General features: G+C 40.0%; 1 protein-coding gene across 1 annotated transcript in view; it reads right to left on the bottom strand.

The window, feature by feature from the left end:
* Positions 1–852: 852 nt before the first annotated feature.
* The window catches only part of LOC126413147 (lachesin-like), a 669,513-nt gene continuing 644,330 nt past the window's right edge, over positions 853–26,035 (bottom strand). The window contains exon 6 of the mRNA XM_050083041.1: positions 853–4,993. Coding sequence (XP_049938998.1) covers positions 4,857–4,993 — 137 coding nt within the window. The 3' untranslated portion in view covers positions 853–4,856. The remainder of the gene's footprint in view (positions 4,994–26,035) is intronic.

The following is a 26,035-nucleotide window of genomic DNA, read 5'->3' as shown; positions in this document are numbered from 1 at the left end:
CTAGTAATGTGAAGTTCTGGAAATGACAAACACTTCCACAAAGCGCAAAGAAAACACTGGCATTACTCAGAAGTAAAATACCTGAGATTGGAATTAGTACATTGAATGCAAGCACCATACTACAGTGAAAGTGAAATAAAGTGTGCCTTATAGGTGAATTTGCGCTACACAAATGTGTTTGTAATTTGTGTTCTACACTGCCTACTAACCTGAAATATCGATGACGCCATCTCTGCCGCCGTTTGTCTAGAAAGTACTTTACTTAAGTCATCTTACCTGGACTGCTGTGAAGTTATTATTAAAGACAACTATAAGTGCTACTTCTTTGTAGATACTGATGTCGGTAAACGGAACATATCTTACGAAGAAAGTTATATTTATCTCCAAGTGGAGGTGTGGGACATACGGTGGACTTCGTGAATAAAGGAAGATGTGACAGTCAGACTGGTAGCGTGTTTTGCCAGTGATACTTAGATGTGCGGTTCAGACTGGTGCATAGTATTCCCGTACACCAGACGACTTCCTTTGTGGCCATTTCTACATACATTGTCGAAAGAGAGCAGATATGTGTATAAATATTGTACTGTATATGTGTGAACGATATTCATATTTATATCTTTACACGCCATAACAAAAGGGGGCTGTAATGTAAGTAAATTATATTGTTCTACAATTCAGAGCAGAAGGATATGTCGGCATTTGTGGCACATTACCCAACATATACACAAAGAAAGAAACAAAATGTATTATTGCCACAACGGTGACAACCTCGCTTTTCCCGGAAACACATTTATTCAAAACTGACAAATCAGTCACTTAAAAAACTTATTAACGTTGTTTATTGTACTGGTCATTTCTGTTACAGATATGAAAATACAGCCATACAAAATACAACTTTCTAGAAATTTACTCGTATAAAGGTACACACACATCTCAACAAAACTGTAACTTAGAGAAGGTAGACAATGTCTTTTACAGAAAAACACAAGAGAGAGAGAAAAGTTCACTTCGAAGATGCGTATATAATATAAAATATCCCTGTCACAGTTGCGCCTAAGGCGGAATATTTGGATGCCAACAGATTAAGTTGAAATGTTTATTTTATATCATAGAAAGTCTTCTTTAATTCTTTTTAATATCATCTCCCTTCTCAACTTAGCATTTTCTTTTATTGTGCTGACAAACTGCTTCACAACAATCTGCAGTTATGCCTTAGTTACATATGCGAAGTTACATCGCGAGGAAGTCTGTAAAAACAGTAAACGTTACACAATGACTCAACAGTTCTTCTCGTTCTACTAAACAAAATTCTCAAAACAGTTTCTGATTTTAGATAGAGAAATACTCTTCATTTCGTAAGGAGTCTACTTCAGTTCTCACTAGTGTTGTATTTAAACGCAAGTGTACCACACTACAGCTCAAAAAACTACGAGCCCCGTTCAATAAGTAATGCAACGTTTTATTTCTCAGCCAATTTGGGTTGAAAAAAATGCGTAATTTGCTGTGGCATCAGGGAATATTCCTGCTTCAGCCCTGTAGTTTCATGAAGATCTGACGGGTGACGGCACTATACTTAGCCATCAAAATGGCGTCTCTAACGTATGTGAGTTCCAAGCAGAGAGCTGCCTATGAGTTTCCTTAGTCGGAAAACTAGAGCATCGCAGATATTCATAGGCGCTTGCAGAATATTTAGGGACACCTGGAAGCAAGGTGGCGCAAAGCTCTACAATCTGCCGTCTGACCTCTGACCGCACACAGCTGTGAGTCCTGCAACGTTGGAACGTTCGGACACTCTCATTCAAGGTGGTCGACAAATCACAATCATCGTTGCTGAACGGGCCGTGTCTGTTGGAAGTGCTGACACTCTTATCCTCCATTTTCGGTACTCATACATGTGTGTCCGATGGCTTCCCGCCGCATAAAGAGCAACGAAGGATCATCTGGGTGGAAATTCTTGTGCGTTACGAGGATGATAGTGTCCATTTTCGATGCAGTTACTGATGATGCACAACGTTAACTCCGAAGCCGACTTGTAGAGTGGTACCACGCGGGCATATAGGTCCTCCCAATGATTTAGCTTAAGACCGATGCTCTTAACACAGATTATGTTGAAAAATAGGCTTTTGTAGTCAAAAGAGTGGAGAATAGTATGGTGTACTGGAATCATGAATAAAACCAACCTGCTTTCAGGAGTAAAGAAATGTGTAGCATTACTTATTGAACGAACCTTGTATGTTATTTAAATTGCTTATCTGTAAGCAGAACTGAGTATTTTTAGAATATGACTTTGGCAAGCAATTGCTTGTTCCGCCTAGGATTGCGAACTAGAGCATCTGCTAATCGTAATTCCTCTCATAGCTGAACGCAGTGCGTTTATGTACTCGTATAATAATGCTACTCATATTGTGGTAATGATTTTGAGAACATGCCATAGATATCAGGAAACTGAAGTAAGAATATACTACGACGCAAATATTTTGGAAGCGAAACTCATTTAGAAAGACAACATTCTAAGTACAATTTTAAACACTCCAAATAGCAAAAAATTCTGCACAGTCTTCGTACTTATTTGATGGGCTCTTTCCAAATCACCAGATCAACACTAACACAAAGCATCGTTGAAGATACAACAGGTGGTACGAATTATATGAGTCTGTAAATTTATTGCAGATTCTGATTGCTGCCATAAGTACTATCTGTTACCGCCTCAGCACAGACAGCTCGTTTTGTTCCAAAAAGGAGTGGTCCTTGTTCTGTGATTTGTACAAGATAGGTTTAGCGTACAGATACTAGTTTCGAAACAATCACCACATTGTAGAGGAATTTTCATGACGATCAGATACACTTTCTAACACAAGTGTCCGTTTCGTCACGCCTTCTGCACTGCCACTACGCACACTGTATTTAAAATAAATGCTAGGAACTATTTTTGTAGCAAGTCCTTGGCTGGTCATTATATAATTATGTTCTTTTATTTTTATATTTTCATGAGCAAATTGCATAATTACTTCGTTTCAATAGGTTTCGACCAACCGGTGGTCATAAACAGACTGTCAATAGATAAAAAGAGATAACAAAAAAAACGATTACACATCTGTAAAATCTGCGAAGTAACTATCTACTTAATTTTTCATCTTTTGGGCCAGCAACGTAATATATGAGTGATAATGACCCACGTTCAATAAGTAATGCAACGTTTGCATCAAATAGGTGCTCGTACTAAGTAATTTTTATCTACGACAGGCTGTTTCCGTTTTATCGGCATTTTCAAGGGCGTCTAGATTGATGTGACGTCCACTTATGTTGTTAGTGGACTGTCTTATAACTGTCACTGTGTGGACAAGATGGTAAATGATGTCAATATGTTGAAAACATATAGTGTCGTAAGAGTGGAACTGTCAAACTACTGTCACATCGTAATTAACATTTTATTTTCAACATATTGACATCGTTTACAATCTTACTCAAACAGTGACAGTTATGACAGTCCACTAACGACATAATATGGACGTCACATTTGAAAATGGCAAAAAGCCGAAACTGTCTGTCGTAAATAAAGATTACTTATTATAAGCAGCTGTTCGGTGCGTCTACTCTAATGGTCATGTCACTATTTACGTAATGATAAGAAAGGATTAAATCACAACTGAAGGCACATGTTACAAACGGTTTCCGTTGCGTTGTCAGCAACCCTGAAGGCAATGGTAGGTAGAGCTCGAGGTTTTGTATGTGGTGTGAAATCATACCTTTGTCTACTGGCATTGATCTTCATTCGTAAAAGGAATATCTCATTCTGCATATTTTGTATTTACATCTGATTCTGCAGTTACATGATGTGATTGTGTCATAAAATGCTATAAAAGATAAAATAACGTAATCGGTCTCTTAATGTCAGGGCAGTATATCATTTTTCTCCAAATTCTAAAATTACAATTCACTTTTGCACTAACACTTACAGACCACTGTTTCAACATACTGTGCCATTATTAATAAAGACTGTAATGAACTGCGAGACTAAATTTGTCGGTATTATCAAATACGAATGCACGTAAATAACGCGAAATACGTCTGCCAATAGACAGGGAGGTTAGTGTTGCCTAACAGCCAAAATATTCCGCCACTGACACAATTTTCTAGTGATTTACTTATACAAAGGTCCCAGCAAGGCTGTGATACACATGTCTTTCAATAATGAATAAAAAGAGGGAGGCAAGTGTATCATCAAGACGTTTCGATTCCGCGACATACCTCAGTCACCTTAGCTGTGTTGTTTAGACGCACAAGGTTATCTTGACAAGTTAATTTGACATGATCGAATTTCTTCCTTCACTTTTTTCTCGTTATCGTACTCACAGACATCTACTCAACAATCAACATTAAGCAATAGTTTCATATGTTTACACAGATATATGTGTCGAAACAATCAACACAATTCAGAGTATTTCCAAAAAGGATCAAATAAATGTTCTCAAACTAGTTTTTATTTCGTAATGCATTTTTGTCAATATGCAAATCTTGTCTGCACTATCGGTAGTAACAATTTCAGGTGAATCACTGGTCACTTTAGAATTGCAAGTCAACTTTTTTGCCCTGTTACAAATGATTGTTATCAACCTGCTGTAGGACATTTAAGAAATATAGCAACGAAATGAGATGCTCGTGTTTCAGTCATGTCACACGCAAGAAGCCAAGTAAAGGACATGACAGAGATCTGTCATAGACAGTGAAGTCAGTGTTGGCTAGCTGGCAAAAGTATTCCACCAGCAGTGTCTTTCACAGTAAGTAAGTCTAAGCGCCGAGCATCCACTCCAAGTCACAGGTCGACTCAGCGGGCCGTCGGTGAAGACCTCGACGTCTCAGGAGGCTGTGGCTGACACCCAGGAGCGCAACCAGCAGGAAACGGCGACGCCCAGAAGGGCAGGCGTCGGCTGCCCCCACAGCCGAACAGCCGTTGACGTGGACCCGGCGCCCTGCATCGCTTCTGTGTGCTCACCTGCAACATCAGCAGCGATGGTGAAATGTGACGTGATCACAGAGAGGCATACATCTATCTGATGTTTAATATTCCTAGAATTTAATCTCAACAATCTTTCCCATTTGAGTCGGTTTTGATCTATAAGATCATCATCAGACATACACTATGTGATCAAAAGGATCCAGACACTTGGCTTAAAATGATTTACAAGTTCGTGGCGCCCTTCATCGCTAATGCTGGAATTCAGTATGGTGTTGGCCCACCTTGATGACAGCTTCCACTCAATCAGGTGCTGGAAGGTTTCTTGGGGAAGGGCAGCCCATTCTTTTCAGAGTGCTGCACTGAGGCGAGGTATCTATGTCGGTAGGTGAGGCATGACACGAAGTCGGCATCCCACAACATCCCAAAGGTGTTGTGTAGGATGGAGGTCAGGACTCTGTGCAGGCCAGTCCATTACAGGGATGTTATTGCCGTGTAACCACTTCGCCACAGCCCGTACAAACAGGTGCTCGATCTTGTTGAAAGATGTAATCGCCATCCCCGAATTGCTCTTCAACAGTGGTAAGCAAGAAGGTGCTTAAAAATCAGTGCAGGCCTGTGCTATGATAGTGCCACGCAAAACAAGGGTGTAAACCCCCTCCACGAAAAACACGACCACATAATAGCACTGCCTCCGAATTTTGCTGTTGGCACTACACACGCCGGTAGATGACGTTCACCGGGCATTCGCCATACCCACACCCTGCCATCAGATCGCCACATTGTGCACCGTGATTCGTCACTCCACACAACGTTTTTCCACTGTTCAGTCGTCCAATGTTCACGCTCCTTACACCAAGCGAGGTGTCTTTTGGCATTTACCGGCCGGCTGATGTGTGGCTTATGAGCAGCCGCTCAACGATGAAATCTAAGTTTTCTCACCTCCCGCCTAACTTGCAGTGGATCCTGATGCAGTCTGGAATTCCTGCGTGATGGTCTGGATAGATGTCTGCCTATTACACATTACGACCCTCAACCGTCGGCGGTCTCTGTCGATCAACAGACGAGGTCGGCCTGTACGCTTTTATGCTGCACGTGTCACTTCAGGTTTCCACTTCACTATCACGTCGGAAACAGTGGACCTAGGGATGTTTAAGAGCGCGGGAACCTCGAGTACAGACGTACGACACAAGTAACACCCAATCACCTGACCACGTTCGAAGTCGTAAGTTCCATGGAGCGCCGCATTTTGCTGTCTCACGATGTCTAATGACTACTGAGGTCGCTGACATGGAACAATCGGAAGTAGGCGACAGCACAATGCACCTAATATGAGAACCGTATGTTTTTGGGGTTGTCCGGATACTTTTGATCACATAGTGTATCTGCCTTGCTAGACCAGTGTATAAAATAGTATTGTAGCAAACAAGATGGTGTAACATGACAGCCTATTGCAAAGGGAAGAGGCACTTTATTCAATCAAAAACATTAGACCGTGGACACACAGGCAGCGGCTAAGATCGGGTCATATTGGTGTCGACAGCTGAAATCAGCTTGACAGGATCACGTAGAGGACCAGTTTCACACTATGCTCCGTAGATGGGGTTGTCCCTTGACTTCCACAGGCCGCTAAGATGACCGCGTAACCGGAAAAATCCTACCGTTGGGCAGCATAATGATTGTTATGACCGTTTTTCGCGTCTACTGCAAAATTAAAGCTTACCTCAAAATTAATAAATGTTGAAACATACTTGTCACTGAAGAGCCGGTAAGCTCAACTGAAGCGGAAAAGATGGATGATTACGCGTGTGAACACGCGCTTCGATATCCGCATTAGTTCATAAGTTAATATAAGTTAAATTACTGAACTGTAAAAGCGAATATCCACCAATGAATCATGCGACTGCAACAAACGAGGGATCTACGGATACATCTCGTAAAACTGTATCGCACTGTGATGATCAATTCATTGAAATTATTGACATATTGAAATGAGAAGGCGAAGAGTGGATTTGCACAATTTAAAACACCTTTCCTTACTAAATAAATAGAGACGCATTAAAAGTAGCAGCGCTACTGTACACTTTAGATATATAGAAATTATTGATTGCATAATTTAAATTGTTTGTGAATATTTACATATAAATCCAGAAACGGAGGAAAACCTTAAAAATTATTGTTTATAAATAAACTATGTTAGACAAAAGAAAACTGATAACAGCATAATATTTCTCGGAAAATTTCCGTGTGACTAATGTATCTTATGTGTATAAACATCGTCAAAAGATTAGTAGAACTGTATGATACACAAACACAAATGACCCATACTATAGGGTCATCATCACTATACGTTGCTCACTGTTGATGATCATATACACTGCCGCAAAAAAATTAGTACAACTTTTATGGGTTTCCAATTAACTCAAGAGCTAACTTTGCAACATATGGGGTACATCAAATGATTGCTTTTACAGATCAATAGCGCAAGCGGTTCTGAGGTACAAGGTATCGACCCACGCAGCAACATGCATTTTAGTACGTGGCACTCTCTTTGGCATTCTCTCGATCGTAAAAAATGCCAAATAGTGATCTGGGATACATTATGCCACGCCTGCTCGACCCGTTCACGTAGTTCTATAAAAGATGTTGGTTGACTAGTAACGCAAGTCACTTCTGTCCATTATTTCTCTCCACTACGTCGACTGGAGACAATTTCCGAGATCGTGCTGAGCAGGGAGGTTACTGTGCGTCTTGCAGAGCAGGTTGGGTTTCACTGGAACAACACATCACCTTCCCAAAAAGAACGGGTCTAACTACATTCTGCACGTACCGAAGGCTGGATAGTGTCCCCTCCAGAAACAGCAAAGATGAACGAGTATTGTATTTTATCGGCACCCCAGACCAGAAGGCCTAGGATGGGGTTAGATAGGACCAGTGTGTCTTGGATGAATGAACTCTACGAGACAGCGCTCAGCAGGTCAACATCGAACGTGCAAAAGACCATCGCTTGCACGCAGGTAAAACCTGCTTTCATCGCTGAAGAAAGCGGCGTGCCACTCCAAATGATCCTCGATGATGGCACCAATCGAGCCGTGCACGTCGGTGCTGTGGTGTGGGTGGAAGACGGGACCCTTTCCTAATAACCGGTTTGCTACAGTTCGCCTTGACAAATCTGAGCTCTCAAGCCCTCTTATCTGTACTGTGGTAGCTGTACGATCTGCCATTGCTGTCTTTAAAGTACGACAATACTACGGGCGTCAGAATGTAAACGTGACCACTGATACCAGCGTCGTTGCACGACTGACACTGCGAGTCCAACTTGGGTGACAATTCTTCGAAAGGACCGTCCTGCCACTCGGAAAGCCACAAATAGGCCCCTTTCAAGCTCAGTGGTTTGACTGTAGGAAACAGGAGTCTGTCTGCACGGTATGGTTCCCAGCTTGCTTCACACGTTTGCACCACACCGAGCCTTCTGGCTGTGAGCCTTCCCCACTAAGGGGAAGACAAAAATGGCGTTCGGGTAGCTCTGCCACTACGCTGCCTCTTGAAGAGCGACGCTGCAACCCTTATCAGTACATCCACTATCCTCCAAGTGGCATATATCGTCATCGGATCAAATTCGATGTCGTGTTTCCATGAGTACCAATGTTTTCCGGCAGTATAGATCTAAACCCATAATAAAAATTTTTTAAAAATGCTATTAAAGACATTTTTAAACTCTCCAAAGGGAATGCAAACAGCGAGGTTCTACATCTGCACCCATATTTTAGCTACCTCAAACTATATGGCGGAGGGAATATCCTACACCATTTACATTTCTCCCCTTCCCTATCTCCTTCTCTAATGGAGCGTGGTGACGTATCATGAATATAGTTAGGCCGAATCCTGGGGGCCATTAAAGTGTGTTTCCTATAAACAGATCAGTACGCTTACATGTACGTTTAAGTAGTTGACATTTGCGTGCTGATTGAGTTCTTGATACCAGATACTCCGAAATGGCAGTAGTAAGATGATCCCTCCCTGTAACATTAGCCGACCCTTGTTGGTGTCAGCCACATGGCATATACGCCTATCATCCCTTAGCAGCGACATGACCTTAAACACTACTATTGGAGCAATTTCCTTTTTTTCCTTTTTTCCTTTTTTTCCTTTTCTAATAAGAGTGGTGGAAAAATATGAGTTCAGTTAACCTTGTGCAGTATACTGACCGTTTTTTTGAGGTGGTGAAGTGTTTCCTAGAACAGTTGATACAAGTAATTCGATAACCATACTTTCACTCACCAAATTATTAATACTGGTTATGAGATATTTGTGAGGTAAAGTGATAACACTTGATAAACCCGATAGGCCAAAATAATATCGGAGATAAGTAAAACATCTGTAAATAGTTATTAAGCGTCTTAACAGTGCCCCAAATAAACTTCTTCACCTTGTTGCACCTCATCATGTTGTTCGCCATCCAAAACTCAGAAGTGAAACGTCTTTAAGCCGAAACCAAACGCCATATAACATGAAGGAGAACCAAGAACGACATACCATAATTCACAAGCTAGTTACAGTTGAATAATTCAATTAGCCTACTAACAGATACAAGAATGGAAAGTAATCTGGTCTGGATAAGGTCTGTATTGAAAAAATTATTTTGGGCTTCAAATATAGAACCATTTCTACTTTAGTTACCTAGCTTAAAAGTAATTTACCTTATCGATAGCATTAATACTTGTTCAAAAGGCTGCTGTTTTTCAAAAGTAAGCAAATATCAATTCAATAGGTGAAAATTTGTATCGAAAATTTTATATCCTGTTGAAATATGTTTACGACTTAATTTGTTGTTCTAGAAGATAGAGGGAAATTGTATACAGGTCAGAAGAAGTAAAGATCCATTGTTAGTTTTCATTCTACAAAAAAATAGTCATATTCTAAAGAAAGTTAGAAAATGTCCAGAAACATGACATAAATTCAAACTGCAGATAATCAGATGGTTACTATTATATGGAATATTGTCAAACAAAAGAAAGAAAGGACAAAATGTACGTCCACAAGATACAATTAAACAAGGAAGAAAGGTTTCGACCGACGGCTCACAAGTTTGTATTTTTAATAATCACTTTCTAAATGTAGCACAAAAAAAATAAGATTAAATGGTTAAAATGAAGGAGCAACAGAATACATTATAAATGTCATTCCGCAAAACTATGAACGACTAGAAGTATCACCAACATCCTTAAGTGAAATTAATAGAATTAAAAAAGTTCTCCACAATATAAGCTTTTGTGGTGTTGATGGAATTTCCGATAAAATTCTTAAGATCTATTCAAAGCAATGTCCTTAATTAAATACATAATGTATCACTGGAACGGGGAATATTTCCAGACAGAATAAAACATGCCATTGTTAAACTACTTAATAAGAAGAGCGATTAACAAAATTTAAATAATTATCGTTCACTTCTTTTACTGACGTCTTTTTCCTTTATTGACGTCTTTTTCCGAAGTATTTGAGAACGCGCGTAAGACTAGACTGACATGTAACTTGAAACAATTTACTCAGTACTCACATTTTGGATTTCAATGGCTCGACTGAGAACGCTGTTTATACATCCAATCACCAAACGTTATAAGCAATACATAATAAAGCATCGGCGGGTTGTATTTTTTGTGATATTTTTAAGGAGTTCAACTAGAAAGATCGTGTTACTCTCTTAAAAAGATTTAAGTGTTAGGAAATTGATGCTTTTGGAAACAGCTTGTCTAAATCGTACTTGACAAACAGAATGCAAAAATATTAATTGAAACAGTAGTGGAAGGAAAGCAAGTTTTAATGGCTGGCAAGAAATCATGAATGGAGTCCACAAGGTGCAATTTTGTGCCCACTCCAATTTCTTATTTATGTAAATTATCCAACAGACATTTGTCAAGCAGAATTGACACTCTTTTCGACGTGTTGTAATGACTTTTTTTGTTTATCATTTAGAAAGAATATTCTGATTGCACAAAGCGAGTATGAAAATAATGTGATATTAGCCCACAGTCGTCTTGTAGACACCTCTTCAAGGGTTTATGTATTTTACTGCATCGTCACAATATAAATATGTGATGATGAAAGTCGTCATCACAGTCTGGAAAGAAAGTGCTGTCTTGCCTCAAATACTACAAGGAAAAAATACCTTCATTACTCATTATTAAAGATGTCAGAACCTCAGAAAGGATTTCGGTATTCATAAACAAATTTTGTTATCATTTCGCCAACAACGAGAAATTTCTGAGAAGTGGTAAAGCAGGCTTTTAAATCTAGCCTAAATTCATTTAATCTGGACAACTCCTTGTACTCCATAGATTAATTTTTATTTAAGACGAGGATGGCAGCTACCGCTCAAACTATCGGTTTTCTATTATCTATGTTTTTTCGTGCCAGTTTAACCTCTTAAAACCGCTCAAAATAATCGGTTTGAGAAATAACCGACTTTCGGTGTTTTATTTCTGTTATTTCCTATAGTAAACGTAGAAATTGAACAAAGATCGAAAAATTTTTATTCTCTCAGTTTCAAGATAACTAGAATCAAAATATTAAATTAAATATGAGAATAAAAGAAAACGCAGTCTGTCCACCATTTTCTCGAAAAATGATAAGTGGTTGAATGTACCCAAAAATTTCCAGAATTCTCCTACTGATTCCAATTTCCTGAAATTCTGCTCAAAAATAATATAGTAGTCCGGAATCATACCACTATTTGGCCGTTACGAATAGTTAGTGCGAAAGGGTGAAAATGATGAAGGTCTATTCGTCGTGTTAACGTCGTGTAACTCGGTTACTAGCAAAAAATAAGAAAAACACCTGTTGTAACTGAGACCAAAAAGGTACCGAAAAGTACCGGTTATTCAGAACTGAAATACCAGCACTGGTTTCAACCAGTCGGTTTTCCCATCCGTAATTTAAAATTTGTCAGCCTTTGTTAAAGAAAAATAGTTTCCAAGTGTTTCTACATGAGTAGGAATGGAAAAGAGATGTGTTTGTTAATGTTAAAACTAATCATGAATACACTTCCTCTCAACTAACTCATTCCTCGCCATTTCAATAAAAAAAACTCATTCAGATGATCTACGGAGTCTATAACTAATTAAATTTCCACAAGCTATGTTATCTTAGATTTATCAGAAGAAGGAATTGTGTGATTTCCAGTGATTATACTTCGTAATAGCTCACCAATAGCTCGCCGAGATCCGTGTTGCAAATCTTCCTCCTCACTATGTTAAGATTTAAAACATCGGTATTAAAAATTTTACTGAATCACAGTCATTTTATGGTGAGACAAAGTTACTGGCAATTAGTGTAATAACAATGTATTTCTTTAAATTTTTAATGTACAATTCATTGATGTGTTCTTTAGAACGTGTAATTATCTTCTGTCCTATGTTTTCTAAGGAGCGTGGACGTACGAGGTTCTACAAATATGAATTTGTTTTGCGTTTTCCGGTGGATTTCTTTTATGAGTATTAGTTTTCTTTTGATTATTTCTTAAATATTTATTGAAATGAAAATGATACTGCTAATGTGTGATGGAAAGAAATATATCTGATTACAGTTGTGTTCAATGATTTTCAAAAAATATATTTTAGCACTTATCATAGGTATATCAAGTCGCAATCATAAATTACTCAAGAGTAAACATTAAGTGTCACCTTGCAATTGGCGGACGTAAATGCCTTAACTAGAAGTGTTCTCTAATATAGCGATCGGGGACACTTGTTGTGAGGACAACAAAAGTTTTTCGTATACAATGATTTCAAGTTTTCTCTCGATTTTGTTGTAGGAGAAAGAAGATTTCAGTTTAAAATGTCGTCGAAATGGTGGTAATGAAGGATAGGAGACGCACAAAATAGCAACGAAGAGGTGGAACTAGGAGATGACCTTGTTGCAATGAACAGTAATAGAGTTGGCTTGAAGTAAGAAAGGAAAGCAAGAACATCTAAATTCGGATTTTTGGACTGGGCTTCGAACAATGCCCCTGTCGATAGTGACTTTTTTTGTGTAAACCACTACACTAGTTTGTTTGGTGGTTGCTTCGTTTAGAGAGACTGAATCGACAGTACAGGAGAGGAAGAAATACCTAAAGCTTTCACTTTTCTTACTACATGAACGTTTCAAGATATAGAAAAGAGGTTCACGGTAAAAGATAATGCAAAGAGGTATGTAATTTTTAATGGCGTTCAAAATCTCTTAAAAACTAGTGCAATAATACAACGTTTGGTAATGTTCATAGACTGAGACGGCAGTACAGGACTACAAGAACTATCTAAAGCTCGCACCTCGTTTATTGTGTGAGCGGTACAAGATATCGAAAAGAGGTTTATAGTAAATGATAATGCAGGGAAATACGTAATTTCATGGTGTGGGTAATACTCTTAGTTCTTGTGTCGACCGGATACTGAAGTAAGTTTGATTTCTTTAAATAAAACTATGTCCTTTTTTAACGGCATTCAAAATCTCTTGAAGAAACGAGTGCAATAATACAATGTTCGACAATGTTCGCGTTGAAACGTTTCTGAAAGAGAGAGGCTCTGAAGCTGAAAGTCAAGACAACCGAAATTTCGTATTGCTGTGCAAATGCAAATAACTGGTTTTTTTCATGCATGGCAGCTTCATGAGAAGCTGTGAAAAGATACGCCTATGCTACAAAGATAAAAAGAATTTTCTCTAAACTTGTTTTATACAACAGATTATAGTTATATAGCAGAGTCAACTATGACTGTCGTAAATAGAACTATATGCTACCATCTTGAGATCCGAATGGGTTTAGAAATCTATTTAATATATTTTGTTACGTACTCACATTTAAATGCGCTGCTTCTAAGGACTTTGACGTGAACTACATCCTGTTTTCGTATCCAAAATATGATTGAGAATCATCGGAAATTTTGAGGACTTTGCGGAGTATGGGTTACCTCCTCCGTCAATCTGCTTTTCGTCTTTTGGTTACTACAGGCATTTACCTTCATAAATTGTTAATTTTCTTAGGACTATATGGAAGAATATGTAGGTTTTGTTTGTATATTTTCATTTTTGTACATTGCTTATGACTGAATTTGAGTCTTAGTGTGAAATGATCAATCGAAAAATCTGCTTTACTTCTGATTCTGATTCTGATTGTTCAAACATTTGTTAAGCATCAGGCTCAGCAAGTTCAACTTTCATAGCTGTATACACGTGTTTATGTATTCTATTTTTCTTCTAGATTTCCACCAATAACACCTCCTGCAGAAATATATGACACTTTTCTTAATAACCATCCTGCATTGATAAAGGATCGTGGCCCGTCATTTGAGAATTGGGCCAAGCTGGCTTCATCCTCCTTGCTAACCCTTTTAAAGGAACCTCTACAGAGAAAAGTAAGTGACTGAGATTATTGGATTAACGTTTGCAAGGTTTCCTTAAAACAAATAAGAAAAGTGTGTGGTAACTTCCAGTGAAACTGTTCTCGAGGCATCATTTGCAGTGCGATATACAGTATTACAAATATTCTTCAGGTTCATGCTGCAATTGACATCTTATTAACACGTTATATTTTCATCAGGACAGGACTCGTTTCGGCAATTGTTGGCATTTTCATGTGATCCTGCAATGTCTGTACAATTTTTCTAATATTATACAATAAAAATATATTGTTTTACGCGTATGTTGGTTGGTGTTTGTTCTAGAACTTACGCTACAATTTACTATTATGCTGTAACTATATATGGAGTATTTATATATAAATGGATGTCCATGTTTCAGTCTGTTATGAAACAAATGTATATGACGTACAATATGGGGATGGCTTGTGATACGCGTTCTTCTTCGTGGATGAACATGCCGTCGTCCTTTACGATATACCTTACAGCAGGGTAGAATGATATCAAAGTAATATTTAATGCGCGTCACGTAGCAGTCCATCAAGATTTGATGAAGTGGATAACAGCTGCACACAGAAGCCGTTTGCTGTCAGTCAGATCAGAGCCGTTGATCACATAGAGGGAAAAGTCTTGCGATGAACTGACATCACAGCTGCGTGGCCTTAACGATAGAGGCAGAGGTTCCCTTTGTCATGCCAAACAAGTTGTCGAACGACATACCACGCACGTGCCACTGCATCGTCCGGAAGCGATTACTGACAGAAAACCGTTTCAGAGAGGCCTTATTGTCAGCAAACATGCGAGGTTGCAGTAACGTCACATATACTCGTACTAGGTCCTGGGGTGCAGTACAGGGAGTTGCCGTAAACAAGGTAAGGAGATGTAGCAGGGGACTGATGTGACGTCCAGACAGATCTGCGGCCCTACACTCGGTTCACTTCTCTCTCCAGCAATGAAACGCCTTTATTTATACATGTGTGGCAGAACACAACACACATTTCTCTGTACAGCTTCTACTAGAGCGCCTCGGAACATTGCTTACACTAGTCCTGCGTCTACATCAGAGACAAAGTAGTATCATAGTCAGGGAATTAGAGCAGGAAAGCAGACGCAGAAATTCTTCACCGCAACTCAAGGCCTTCCTTCGACCAGCTATGAAGCGTCAAGTGAGCGTCTGTGTCGTCTGAATGACTATGATGAGTGCTTCGATTTATGTTATTGTGAATCAAGAGAAGGGAGAGCGGGAAACCCGGTGCCTGTTTCTCTCAAATAGCACTGAGGGAACCGCCGAGATTTAAAGTTCCCATCCGATGGATAGACAACCATCAGCAGTGACACATGAGTTCACTTCATGAGACACTGCGGGGAGGTTTGCAGATTAATCCAGGACGTTGACACATGAACTTTATTGCAACAGCCCTATTCCGCTTGCCGGCGAAAATTTTGCACGACCAGGAATCGAACTGGCTTATCTCTGAGTCGTGTGCCATCACGCAGGCTTGAGTTAATGACCTCGGCTACGGACTCCGATCTAGATCTGCCCAGTTACTTTGCAAACAATTGTGAACTGCACGGCAGAGGGGACGTAGCTCATGTTCTTCTCTTCTCGTTAAGTCGCCTACGGAGGTCGGGAAAAATGACTTCTCGAATACCTCTTTGCATGCTATAACTAAGTTACGTCCACAGGATGCTTCTTTCCTCGTACACAAGAACAGAAGCGTGGTAACAAAAGCGCTTACGCACAAATCAGTGCATAGAATTGTCAGCAGGCATGCGAGATTTCGTGCCCAATTTATGCCTTATTGCTCAATGGAGACGATAATTTATGTGTTATAGCGCTAAACAGTGAGGTCGTCAACGCCCTGGCTTTGAATTAAATAGAGATGAGCGTGGTGAAAATCTATTAAAAACTAACAATTAATTGGAAAACTCAAATTGTATACACACACAAGAACTGAAAATACAACCCTGAGATGATGAAACTCATAAAAGCCGTCTGCTGTACATTCAATTATTTCCTCGGCAGTTTTTTCAGCGTTTATTGTGATGATAGGAGGCACAAAAATAAAACAAAAGATGACTGAGGGTAAAATAACATCAAAATAACAGAGGTACTACGGGAACTTCGAGAAATAAAGTGACGGAGACGTTCTGTTTGCAAATTTCAGTAGCGTGTCACAGGAAAATCATAATTTTCTTATTGGTAAACTTAGAACTTGTCTCGCTAAGCAGAATAATGTAATGCTTAATGCAATTTCTACAGCGATAAGGCTGGCAATTACTTTAGCTGACAATTGATGATCGTATACCTATTGAGCTATTCATTTCGTATTTCAAAACAAAGCACGCCAGGAAGTGAGGGTTGATAAGGGGTGTTATAAGCGGTTATGTAAACCATAGTTAGATTTCATTACATTATTTGTGTGTTTCTTTATAAAAATGTTCACACAACTTCTTAAGTTGGGCATGTCATTTTGATTTTTGTAAGTTAGAATTGTGCGCCTCAGAGCGTGAGAAAGTTATGTACTTTTAAACATTCTTTGGTCTTTCCGTGGCACAGTCTGATACATTCTTAGTTGAGGGGTAGCAAGTGATGGACGTATTCAGTAGTGCCGTGTTAACTCCTGATTGTATCTGTTAGATGAAGAAAGATTTATTGTAAAGGACAGCAAGGATGAATATGGTGTATAGATTGGAAGGTGATAATAATACAAATTTTGATTTATGTTAATATTTTTGGAGAGAAAAACTTGGAGTTAGTTTCACGGAATGATTATTGTTGGCTAGTTAACTTGCTCAGAGCTGAGAAGAAGACCATCCCGCTTCCCTAAGTCAAGCATTAAGATACCAACTGATTAAGCTGTTTGGTTTTTATAGACATTCTCTGCCAACACTGTACCATTTTCAAATCATTGTACACTTTGTTAATCATAGTATTGTTCAGACCAATATTAGGCATGAAGATCACGCAAATTTTACTGTGTCTTTTTGAATATATATTTTATTCTCGTATCGTTGACTTGGAATATATCTCATAGCAACAGTTTCTCTCCACATCTTCCTGTTTAAAGCAGGTTTATGATTACGCATTACCATGTTGCACCGTATGTTATGCAACAGGTTGAGTACTGTTTGGAAATTTTATTTAAAAACAGAAATGTAGCTTAGCCGTTGCCTGCTTGCTGTTTGTTGTCGCGCTTTCGAGAAATCTGCAACGATGTTGTCAAGACGCGAAGTAAGCGGAAATTTTGATTAGGGCCAGGTAAATGTTTTACATCATTTGCGCATTTAATATAAAGAAAAGTATTTAGACCAGATGCAGTTCAGTTCATATTACATTCTGTTTAGTCACAGGTTAGCATACGAGTGTAAGTTGGATAACAGTTTGTGGGTACATAGTGTGGTAATACCTAGATTGTTTATACAGTGGAAGGTAAAGTTGGACTAAATTTCATACTGAATCACATAATTACAACTGCACTCAGAGAAGATAATAGATTATCATCCACAGAAACCACAAATTGGCAATGTCATATGCCCAAGAGTCCACTGTCATGGAGGTTGTATTATCCAAATTTTTAATTTTTTTTCTGTCTTCAGTTACCTTAATTTCAGTTTTAAGTAGTCCGCTGAGAAGCTGCAACTGTGCCATCCTTTCCAATGGCTAACATGTCGGGCTCCTCAATTGTTGAGGTATTAAGTAGCCAAAGCATGAATATTCGTCCATAGAGTTCATACGCACTTTTCAGAAATTTATGGCCAGTCTATTCTCTGTTTTCCAACTTCGAGACTCATACTGTTCTTTACAGTAACAAGACCAGAGGATTTTTATTTTATTTTTAGTTCTCGCCTAGTCAAACACGTACTAGGTGCTCAGAGCCTAACGTCTCAAATTTTTGCCCAAACAATCTGTAGCACTTTGTACACCAAGCCCGAGCATAGCTCTGGCCACAACTTTATGTTACAAAGACCGCGACCGAGTACAGGTCGCGCTGCCATTTTGTCGACGCACGAGCGAAAACTGGACGTATTGCACATGACAAAAATGTGCGTACACCTCGCTATTTGTCCCGTAACTGGTGTTGTCGTCTATGGCAATCTCTAGAATTAATCCGAAAGAAACTTCATCGAACGTAACAGGTGTTGGTGGCAATGGCTGAGAAAAATTTGATGTAATTGACATAATTTCGTATGGGTACGCGTTAGGTACTGCAGATTTCCGCAATTTTATTTCAAATACGTCATGTCTGTTGAGTGAGCAACAAATTTTGGTAGCTCATGTTGGAAGAAATGGATCAGTAACTCACATTGCATCTTTTTGGAAGGATATTATATTTTCATCATTATTTTAAAATTTATACTCTATCAAAGAACTGAAGGAATTATGAAAAATAAATACTGAAGCTTGGTATTTTTAAAATACCAAAAATAAATAATCAGTCTTGGTATTTTTAGTATGTATTATTCCTGATGATATAGCAATTATACATGTGCCGGTGGTGCTTTATGTAACGGCATAAATCTCCGGTTCCCTAAGCACAATATTCTCCTAAGCGACTGGTCTAAAAAGCGTGGCAGTGGAGTTCCGTGTGTTTTCTCTATCTCTGTAATCATCTATAAACTTCAGCGAAGTTTTTAGCTTCAGAAGACATATTTGCTCATAAATCGCCTTAAGGCATAACCACAACACACTATACAACCGAAAAAACAAGTGCACCAGCTTCCTGCCGTCTGCTATGCAGCGCAGTAGATTCCTACCAAACCCGGAAAGCAAACTACTATGTCTTCAAATTCAAATGCCTCCGAGCACTATGGGACTAAACATCTGAGGTCAGCAGTCCCATACATAGACTTAGAACTAATTAAACATAACTAACCTGAGAACATCACACACATCCATGCCCAAGGTAGGATTCGAACCTGCGACCGTAGCAGCAGCACGGTTCCGGACTGAAGCGCCTAGAACCGCTTGGTCACAGCTGCCGACTGTGGCATCTTCCATTTCGAACAAATTACTGTTACATGCTTGCGCTCTAAGATATGTAAGCGCTTTCGCTGCGTTGTACAGATAAATACCATCTAGTGGGCGCACCTTTAATTTAATCTTGTCCACACGATCCCTATGGCCGGCCGAAGTGGCCGCGCGGTTCTGGCGCTGCAGTCTGGAACCGCGAGACCACTACGGTCGCAGGTTCGAATCCTGCCTCGGGCATGGATGTGTGTGATGTCCTTAGGTTAGTTAGGTTTAACTAGTTCTAAGTTCTAGGGGACTAATGACCTCAGCAGTTGAGTCCCATAGTGCTCAGAGCCATTTGAACCATTTTTGATCCCTATGGAAGCGTTACGTCTGCATCTGGTGAATGTAATCTGGTCAAAAGTTTCCGGACACCTATTAATGGACGTTAATGTGGGGCGGGTCGGGGTACACCTACAGTGAGGTGTTTGAATTTTTATGGAGCAATGGCAGACCAAAGCTCCTCAAGAGCCGAAACGTTGGACTCGGGGACCTGTAGCGAAGTCGACCATGTAACTCATCCCAAAGGTGTTCCATGGGACTCACGCATGGACTCGGTGCAGGCTAGTCCATTTCAAGAATGTTATTGTCCACAAACCACCACCTCATAGGTGCTGCTCTTTGACAGTGTCCAATGTCATGCTGATATAAACAATCTTAATTTTCAAACTGTTCCTCTACTGTGCACAGTACACGACGCTGTAAAACCTGTTATATCCTCCCGCCTTAAGCCTTTTCTTAAGTTCCATAAGGGAATCACATCCCAACTACGTGAAACAACTCCATACCGTAACACTACCTTCTCCATACTTCACTGTTGACACTATAGACTTATGAGCCGAAACATTATCACCATTTGTTTAATAGCTTATTTGTCGTCTTTAGAACGAATCACTAATTCTGCGTATCAGGCACTCGACAGTTTGTTGATTGGTGTGTGGAGGTATGTGGCATTAGATGTCTGCGCGCTGATCATGTAATTCGAGTAAACAACGGCCGCTGATGTGCGTACGCGGTGATGGCGCCCGACAGCAACCCAGATAGTTCCATAGGATTCACGTCAGGCGAATTTGATTGCCGAGGTATCAAAGTGAATGCAATACAATGCTGCTCAAATCATTGTAGTACGTTTCTGGCTCAGAGACACGGACAATTATACTGCTGAAAGATGACGTCGTTGTTGTGGAAGATATGAAGTAGGAAGGGATTCAGGTGGTCCGCAGCTGCCAGCATGTCTTCGATTCCTACCAAAGGTCCCATGCAAGCGCAGGAGAATACCCTTAGCATAATACTGCTTCCATCAGCAGGCGTCCGTAGCACGCTTCACGTTTCGAGCCGCCGTTCACCTCGATGACGGCGTTTGTGAAGTCGACTATCGACTGACGATGTCCTTGGGTTAACATGTGGTCTGCGGCGGAGCTCCATGTTCAACAACGTAGGATGCACCAGCATTGTACTCTTTCGGCAGAGATGACACGTATCACCACGTATCCTGTTTTACCGAGAAGACAAGACCCCGAACAGCACGTTCTATGAAGACGTCCGACAACTTAGCACCTACTAGTAGTTTCACTGTCCTTCTACCTCTTCTCGTAGGTGCTCAGCACAATAGCAGGTGAACATGCGACCAGCTTCTCTGTTTCTGAGATACACGTTCACAGGCTATGCGCAATAATAATATGCCCTTTGTCAAACTCACTTCTTGTTGTTGTGATCTTCAGTCGTCTCCATGCTACTCTATCCTGTGCAAGCTTCTTCATCTCCAAGTAGCTACTGCAACTTACATCCTTCTGAATCTGCTTAGTGTATTCATCTCTTGGTCTCCCTCTACGATTTTTACCCTCCACGCTGCCTTCCAATACTAAGTTGGTGATCCCTTGATGCCTCAGAACATGTCCTACCAGCTGATCCCTTCTTCTAGTCAAGTTGTGCCACAAACTCCTCTTCTCCCCAATTCAGTTCAATACCTCCTCATTAGTTATGTGATCTACCCATCTAATCTTCAGCGTTCTTCTGCAGCACCACATTTCGAAAGCTTCCATCCTGTTCTTGTCCAAACTATTTATCGTCCACGTTTCACTTCCATATATGGCTACACTCCATACAAATACCTTCAGAAACGACTTCCTGACACTTAAATCAATACTCGATGGTAACAAATTGCTCTTCTTCAGAAACACTTTCCTTGCCATTGCTAGTCTACATTTTATATCCTCTTTACTTGGACCATCATCAGTTATTTTGCTCCCTGTTAGTCCCGTTAGTCCCGTATGGTATTGAGCAGTCTCCTTTCAAGACTCAGTGTGTTTTCCCAGCATCCTACCAATGGAACAAAAACTGCTACTGCCAGAGACTAAATGGTCATTCTGTTTCATATCTATACAAATTGTTCTACCCATTATGATAGGAATTGTGACTAACTGATGATAGGCATACTTCCTGTTTTTCGTTTTGTGAAGTGCATAAATTTACCCTAAACATTTGAAGTAAGTTTCCAATCTATTTACCACTTAGAAATTTCATCAACTTCTGACTCGGTATTTGTGCAGCTTTTTTCATTATACGAGTAGATAACTGAACCGTCTGCGGAAAGTCTGGGGTTACGATTAAGATTGTCTGCTGCGGTATTATTAGAGCAAAGTGGCAGTCCACTTCACTCGGTCGTGCCTGAATTTACTTCCTATTGGGTGATAAATTTTGCTTCGTTCTATGCGCAGAGATCTGTCACAATAGTCAACACAACATCTTCTATAGATTGAAACACGGTTTCTGCCCGTGTTGCCTCGTTTCATAATTGTGCGTTCAGGCGCTACATACCAGACATCGTATCTTTATAGAGTCAGGGCACCGTCATTTCAGAATGCCAGCAGGTGTATCTTTGCCCTGCATACGTGGTGTATCTCGGTCGCTCGCGAATATTTGACTTCTGTCAGCCAGTCAGGACGCTGGCCGCCAAAATTCAATGACAGAGCAGCACGTTGAAGAACAAAGCCGCACTCCCACTTCCACTTCTTGTTCGACTGGCTGTAACATAGACGCTTGTTTTGTGCGGATAGAGATGGCTGCTTTCGATATGCTGTTTCAAAGAACTTGGTAAAATAGCTGCAAGCGTTGTGCATTCACGTTTCACTTACGTTGCTGGAATTTTTCATATGCTTTAAAGCTATGCTTACTCAAAATAAATTCTCGTGTAGCGTGTTCATTTGCTTTACTGAGGAAACTTAATATTCTTTTGTTGTCAGTTCGATTTCACATGAGCACGTAGAAGCCAGTATCCAGTGAGAGCTCACCCATCCGTGCGCACAAATGACTTGTAATCTCTCTCTCTCTCTCTTCCTGTCTCTTTCTTTTTCTCTCATGTAAACATTTCTCTAATATTCTTTTGTGGGTTTAGTGAACGACTATATAAACATCCGACTTTTCATATTCATATCATGCGTTATATTTGCCCATCAGGTGTTAAAGATTCCGTATAATTATTTCGATCATAATAATGCTTATCGCCCACTCTTGGCATGTGTGAAATCATAGCTTTATTGATTTTCCTTTGTCTGTACTTATGACCACGTGCCCCCACCTGTTGGCATTTACATTACAGTTGTTTCTTGAAACCAGATCACTTTATCACGTACTATCTTGTTCTGATGGGCAACACAATGTCATTATGCACTGCTTTCACTACTGTCTTACTTAAAAATTTTGCAGCGTAGACTTAAGGCTACCAGATGCATTTTTACGAGGTATTTATATAGTTGTAGAAGCGGGAACAGATAACTTCAGATCCATAAGCATGCCACCTCACTGATTGTTAGCTTTTTTCGTGCAATGACTAATAGAGGTTGGAAGCACATTTGCTCTGCACAAGCTGATCGCATGCGGAGGTTCTACTACATCATAAAGGTTGTTGTGGAATCAGATCTCGTTTCCAGGCGTCCATGATAAGTAATTCTGGTATAGTTTTGAGGGAATAAAACGTGTTCAGAACTTCTCTTGAACATTGAGTTTCAAATTTCCAAAATACGGTAGTCTTACACGATTTCTGATGTTGTGCTCCAGGCGTACACTTACTGTAACTACCTCCTCATTTCAGTATCAGTATCTGATACAAGTACAGATACCTTATTTTAAAAATCTTTCTTTGCCTGTGACAGTGTACTTCAGATATCTTCCTTGCTCTACTATGTAATCTTGCTCTCTACATAGGAGAATTCTTTCACTTCTCCCGCAACTGGTTCGTATGTTTTCTTTTCAGTTAAGTAATTCTTTATTTGAATCTCTCTTCTCTTCAGTGTCTTTGTCATAGATCTGTCTGACCTTATAAGCATATTTCATGCTAAATAAAAACTAACATTACAGCTGGTAACCATATCTGCAATGATATTTGCCGGCCGCTGGTGGCCGAGCGGTTCTGGCGCTACAGTCTGGAACCGCGCGACCGCTACGGTCGCAGGTTCGAATCCTGCCTCGGGCATGGATGTGTGTGTTGTCCTTCGGTTAGTTAGGTTTAAGTAGTTCTAAGTTCTAGGGGACTTATGACCTCAGCAGTTGAGTCCCATAGTGCTCAGAGCCATTTTTTTTGCAATGATATTTTCATCGTAGTTTTAAGCGTGAGGTATTCTCGGAAGAATTTTCAAACATGCAATACTAGAAGGCAACTGAAGTCTAAATTTTCTGGCTCTTAAAGCAACCTCCAATAGCTTCGACGTCGGTGGGATGTTAAACCAGAGTCGTGCAATTAAATATCCTGACGTGCATTACACTCTTCTGAAATATGGTCTGATGTCATGGTTCGCAGAGTTTGACTCTTCAGCTGCTGTCTCGAGTTTCACTAAGATGTATGGGACACATTTTACATCACTACATTGGAGAGTGATCGCTCATTTCAATGATGATACATAGATTTCAGCCGCGAGGGATTAGCCGAGCGGTCTAAGGCGCTGCAGTCATGGACTGTACGGATGGTCCCGGCGGCGGTTCGAGTCCTCCCTCGGGCATGGGTGTGTGTGTTTGTCCTTAGGATAATTTAGGTTAAGTAGTGTGTAAGCTTAGGGACTGATGGCCTTAGCAGTTAAGTCCCATAAGATTTCACACACATTTTGAACATAGATTTCATTCAGATTAGTTTTTACTAATACTGCGGAGCATATAGCATCTTATGCGACCCATGAACCTTTCGATGTGTAAACTGGCTGACTCTGGCATATACGTTGACATTCATAGTGGAGTAGTAATTTCATCAACACGTAAATTGTGTGATATGGTAAAAGACAGCAACACCTTGGACATTTGCCATAGCATCATCTTTAGAATATATTCGCTATCGAAAGAAAAGCACGCGTAAAAGCTCAAAACACGATACGATTACGTTATTTGGAAGACAGGCAACGACCGTCTATATTGAAGTAATAATGAAGATCCTTTGTGTAACGCTGCAGTTGTCTATGAGCTTAGTACATGTATACTAATAACAAATCTGTGAAACTGTCGTGTTTGTTTGTTTACTTGAACACTCTTCTCCAAAATTATTAGACAAATTGTCAGAGGATTTTCCCAGGTTCATAGTTTCTGACACCATACAGATTTTATTACATAAAAACCGGATCACGGAAGAAATGAAATCGTGATTTAAAGTTTTATGTAAAACCGTCTTATCTGTCTGTTTCTCTGTCTGAACACGATAATCTACGAAATTACTAAACGAATTGTCATGTGTTTTGGCAGGTAACTTGAGCGTAGCTTGGGACACCACATAGGTTACATTTCCACAAAATCGGATAACGTAAACACATATCATAAGTGTTGGTTGGTTCGTTGATTTGGGGGAAGGGACCAAACAACGACGTCATCGGTCCCATCGGATTAGGGAAGGATGGAGAAGGAAGTCGGCCGTACCCTGTCAGAGGAATCATCCTGGCATTTGCCTGGAGCGATTTAGGAAAATCACGGCAAACTTAAATGAGGAGGGCCGGACGCGGATTTTGAACTGTCGCCCTCCCGAATGCGAGTCCAGTGAACTTACAACTGCGCCACCTCGCTCGTTATCGTAATTGTAAATTGTATCCATACTAACACCATGAATGTAAAAGTAACTGTCTATTACTTTTTCACAACAAATCCGCTGAACCATTGTTGATTAAATTAAGCATGGAGATAGCTTGAGCACTGAGGAACAATGTAAGCTACTTTAGAAATTGTTTAGTACAAGGCAGCTATTAATTTGAGGAGTATTACGTGAATTAGGGAAAAATTTACTCTTTAAGCTATTTACTCTTACACTTTTAATTATTATCATATCTGTGAAAATGCTGTTACTAGTTGATACATGTTACGTGATACGATTTGAAGCAAAATACAGTGGTTATATAATCCTCAATGTGTTTCATCCATACGTCCTCTCTGTTTGTTGTACAATGCAACTTTGTATACCGTATAGCTACCACGTGACTGCTATGGTCGCAGGTTAGAATCCTGCCTCGGGCATGGATGTGTGTGCTGTCCTTAGGTTAGTTAGGCTGAAGTAGTTCTAAGTTTTAGGGGACTGATGCCCTCAGATGTTAAGTCCCATAGTGCTCAGAGCCATTTGAACCATTTTGAACCGGTGTATTGTGTGCTGAGACAGCTTGGAAGGGTGGAGAGCGGCAAGCACATCATGAGCTATGCTTACCGGACAGGCAGACA

This window comes from Schistocerca serialis, chromosome 7 (assembly GCF_023864345.2).
Source record: "Schistocerca serialis cubense isolate TAMUIC-IGC-003099 chromosome 7, iqSchSeri2.2, whole genome shotgun sequence".
NCBI classification, from domain to species: domain Eukaryota; kingdom Metazoa; phylum Arthropoda; class Insecta; order Orthoptera; family Acrididae; genus Schistocerca; species Schistocerca serialis.
This window is presented reverse-complemented; position numbering and strand designations above follow the sequence as displayed.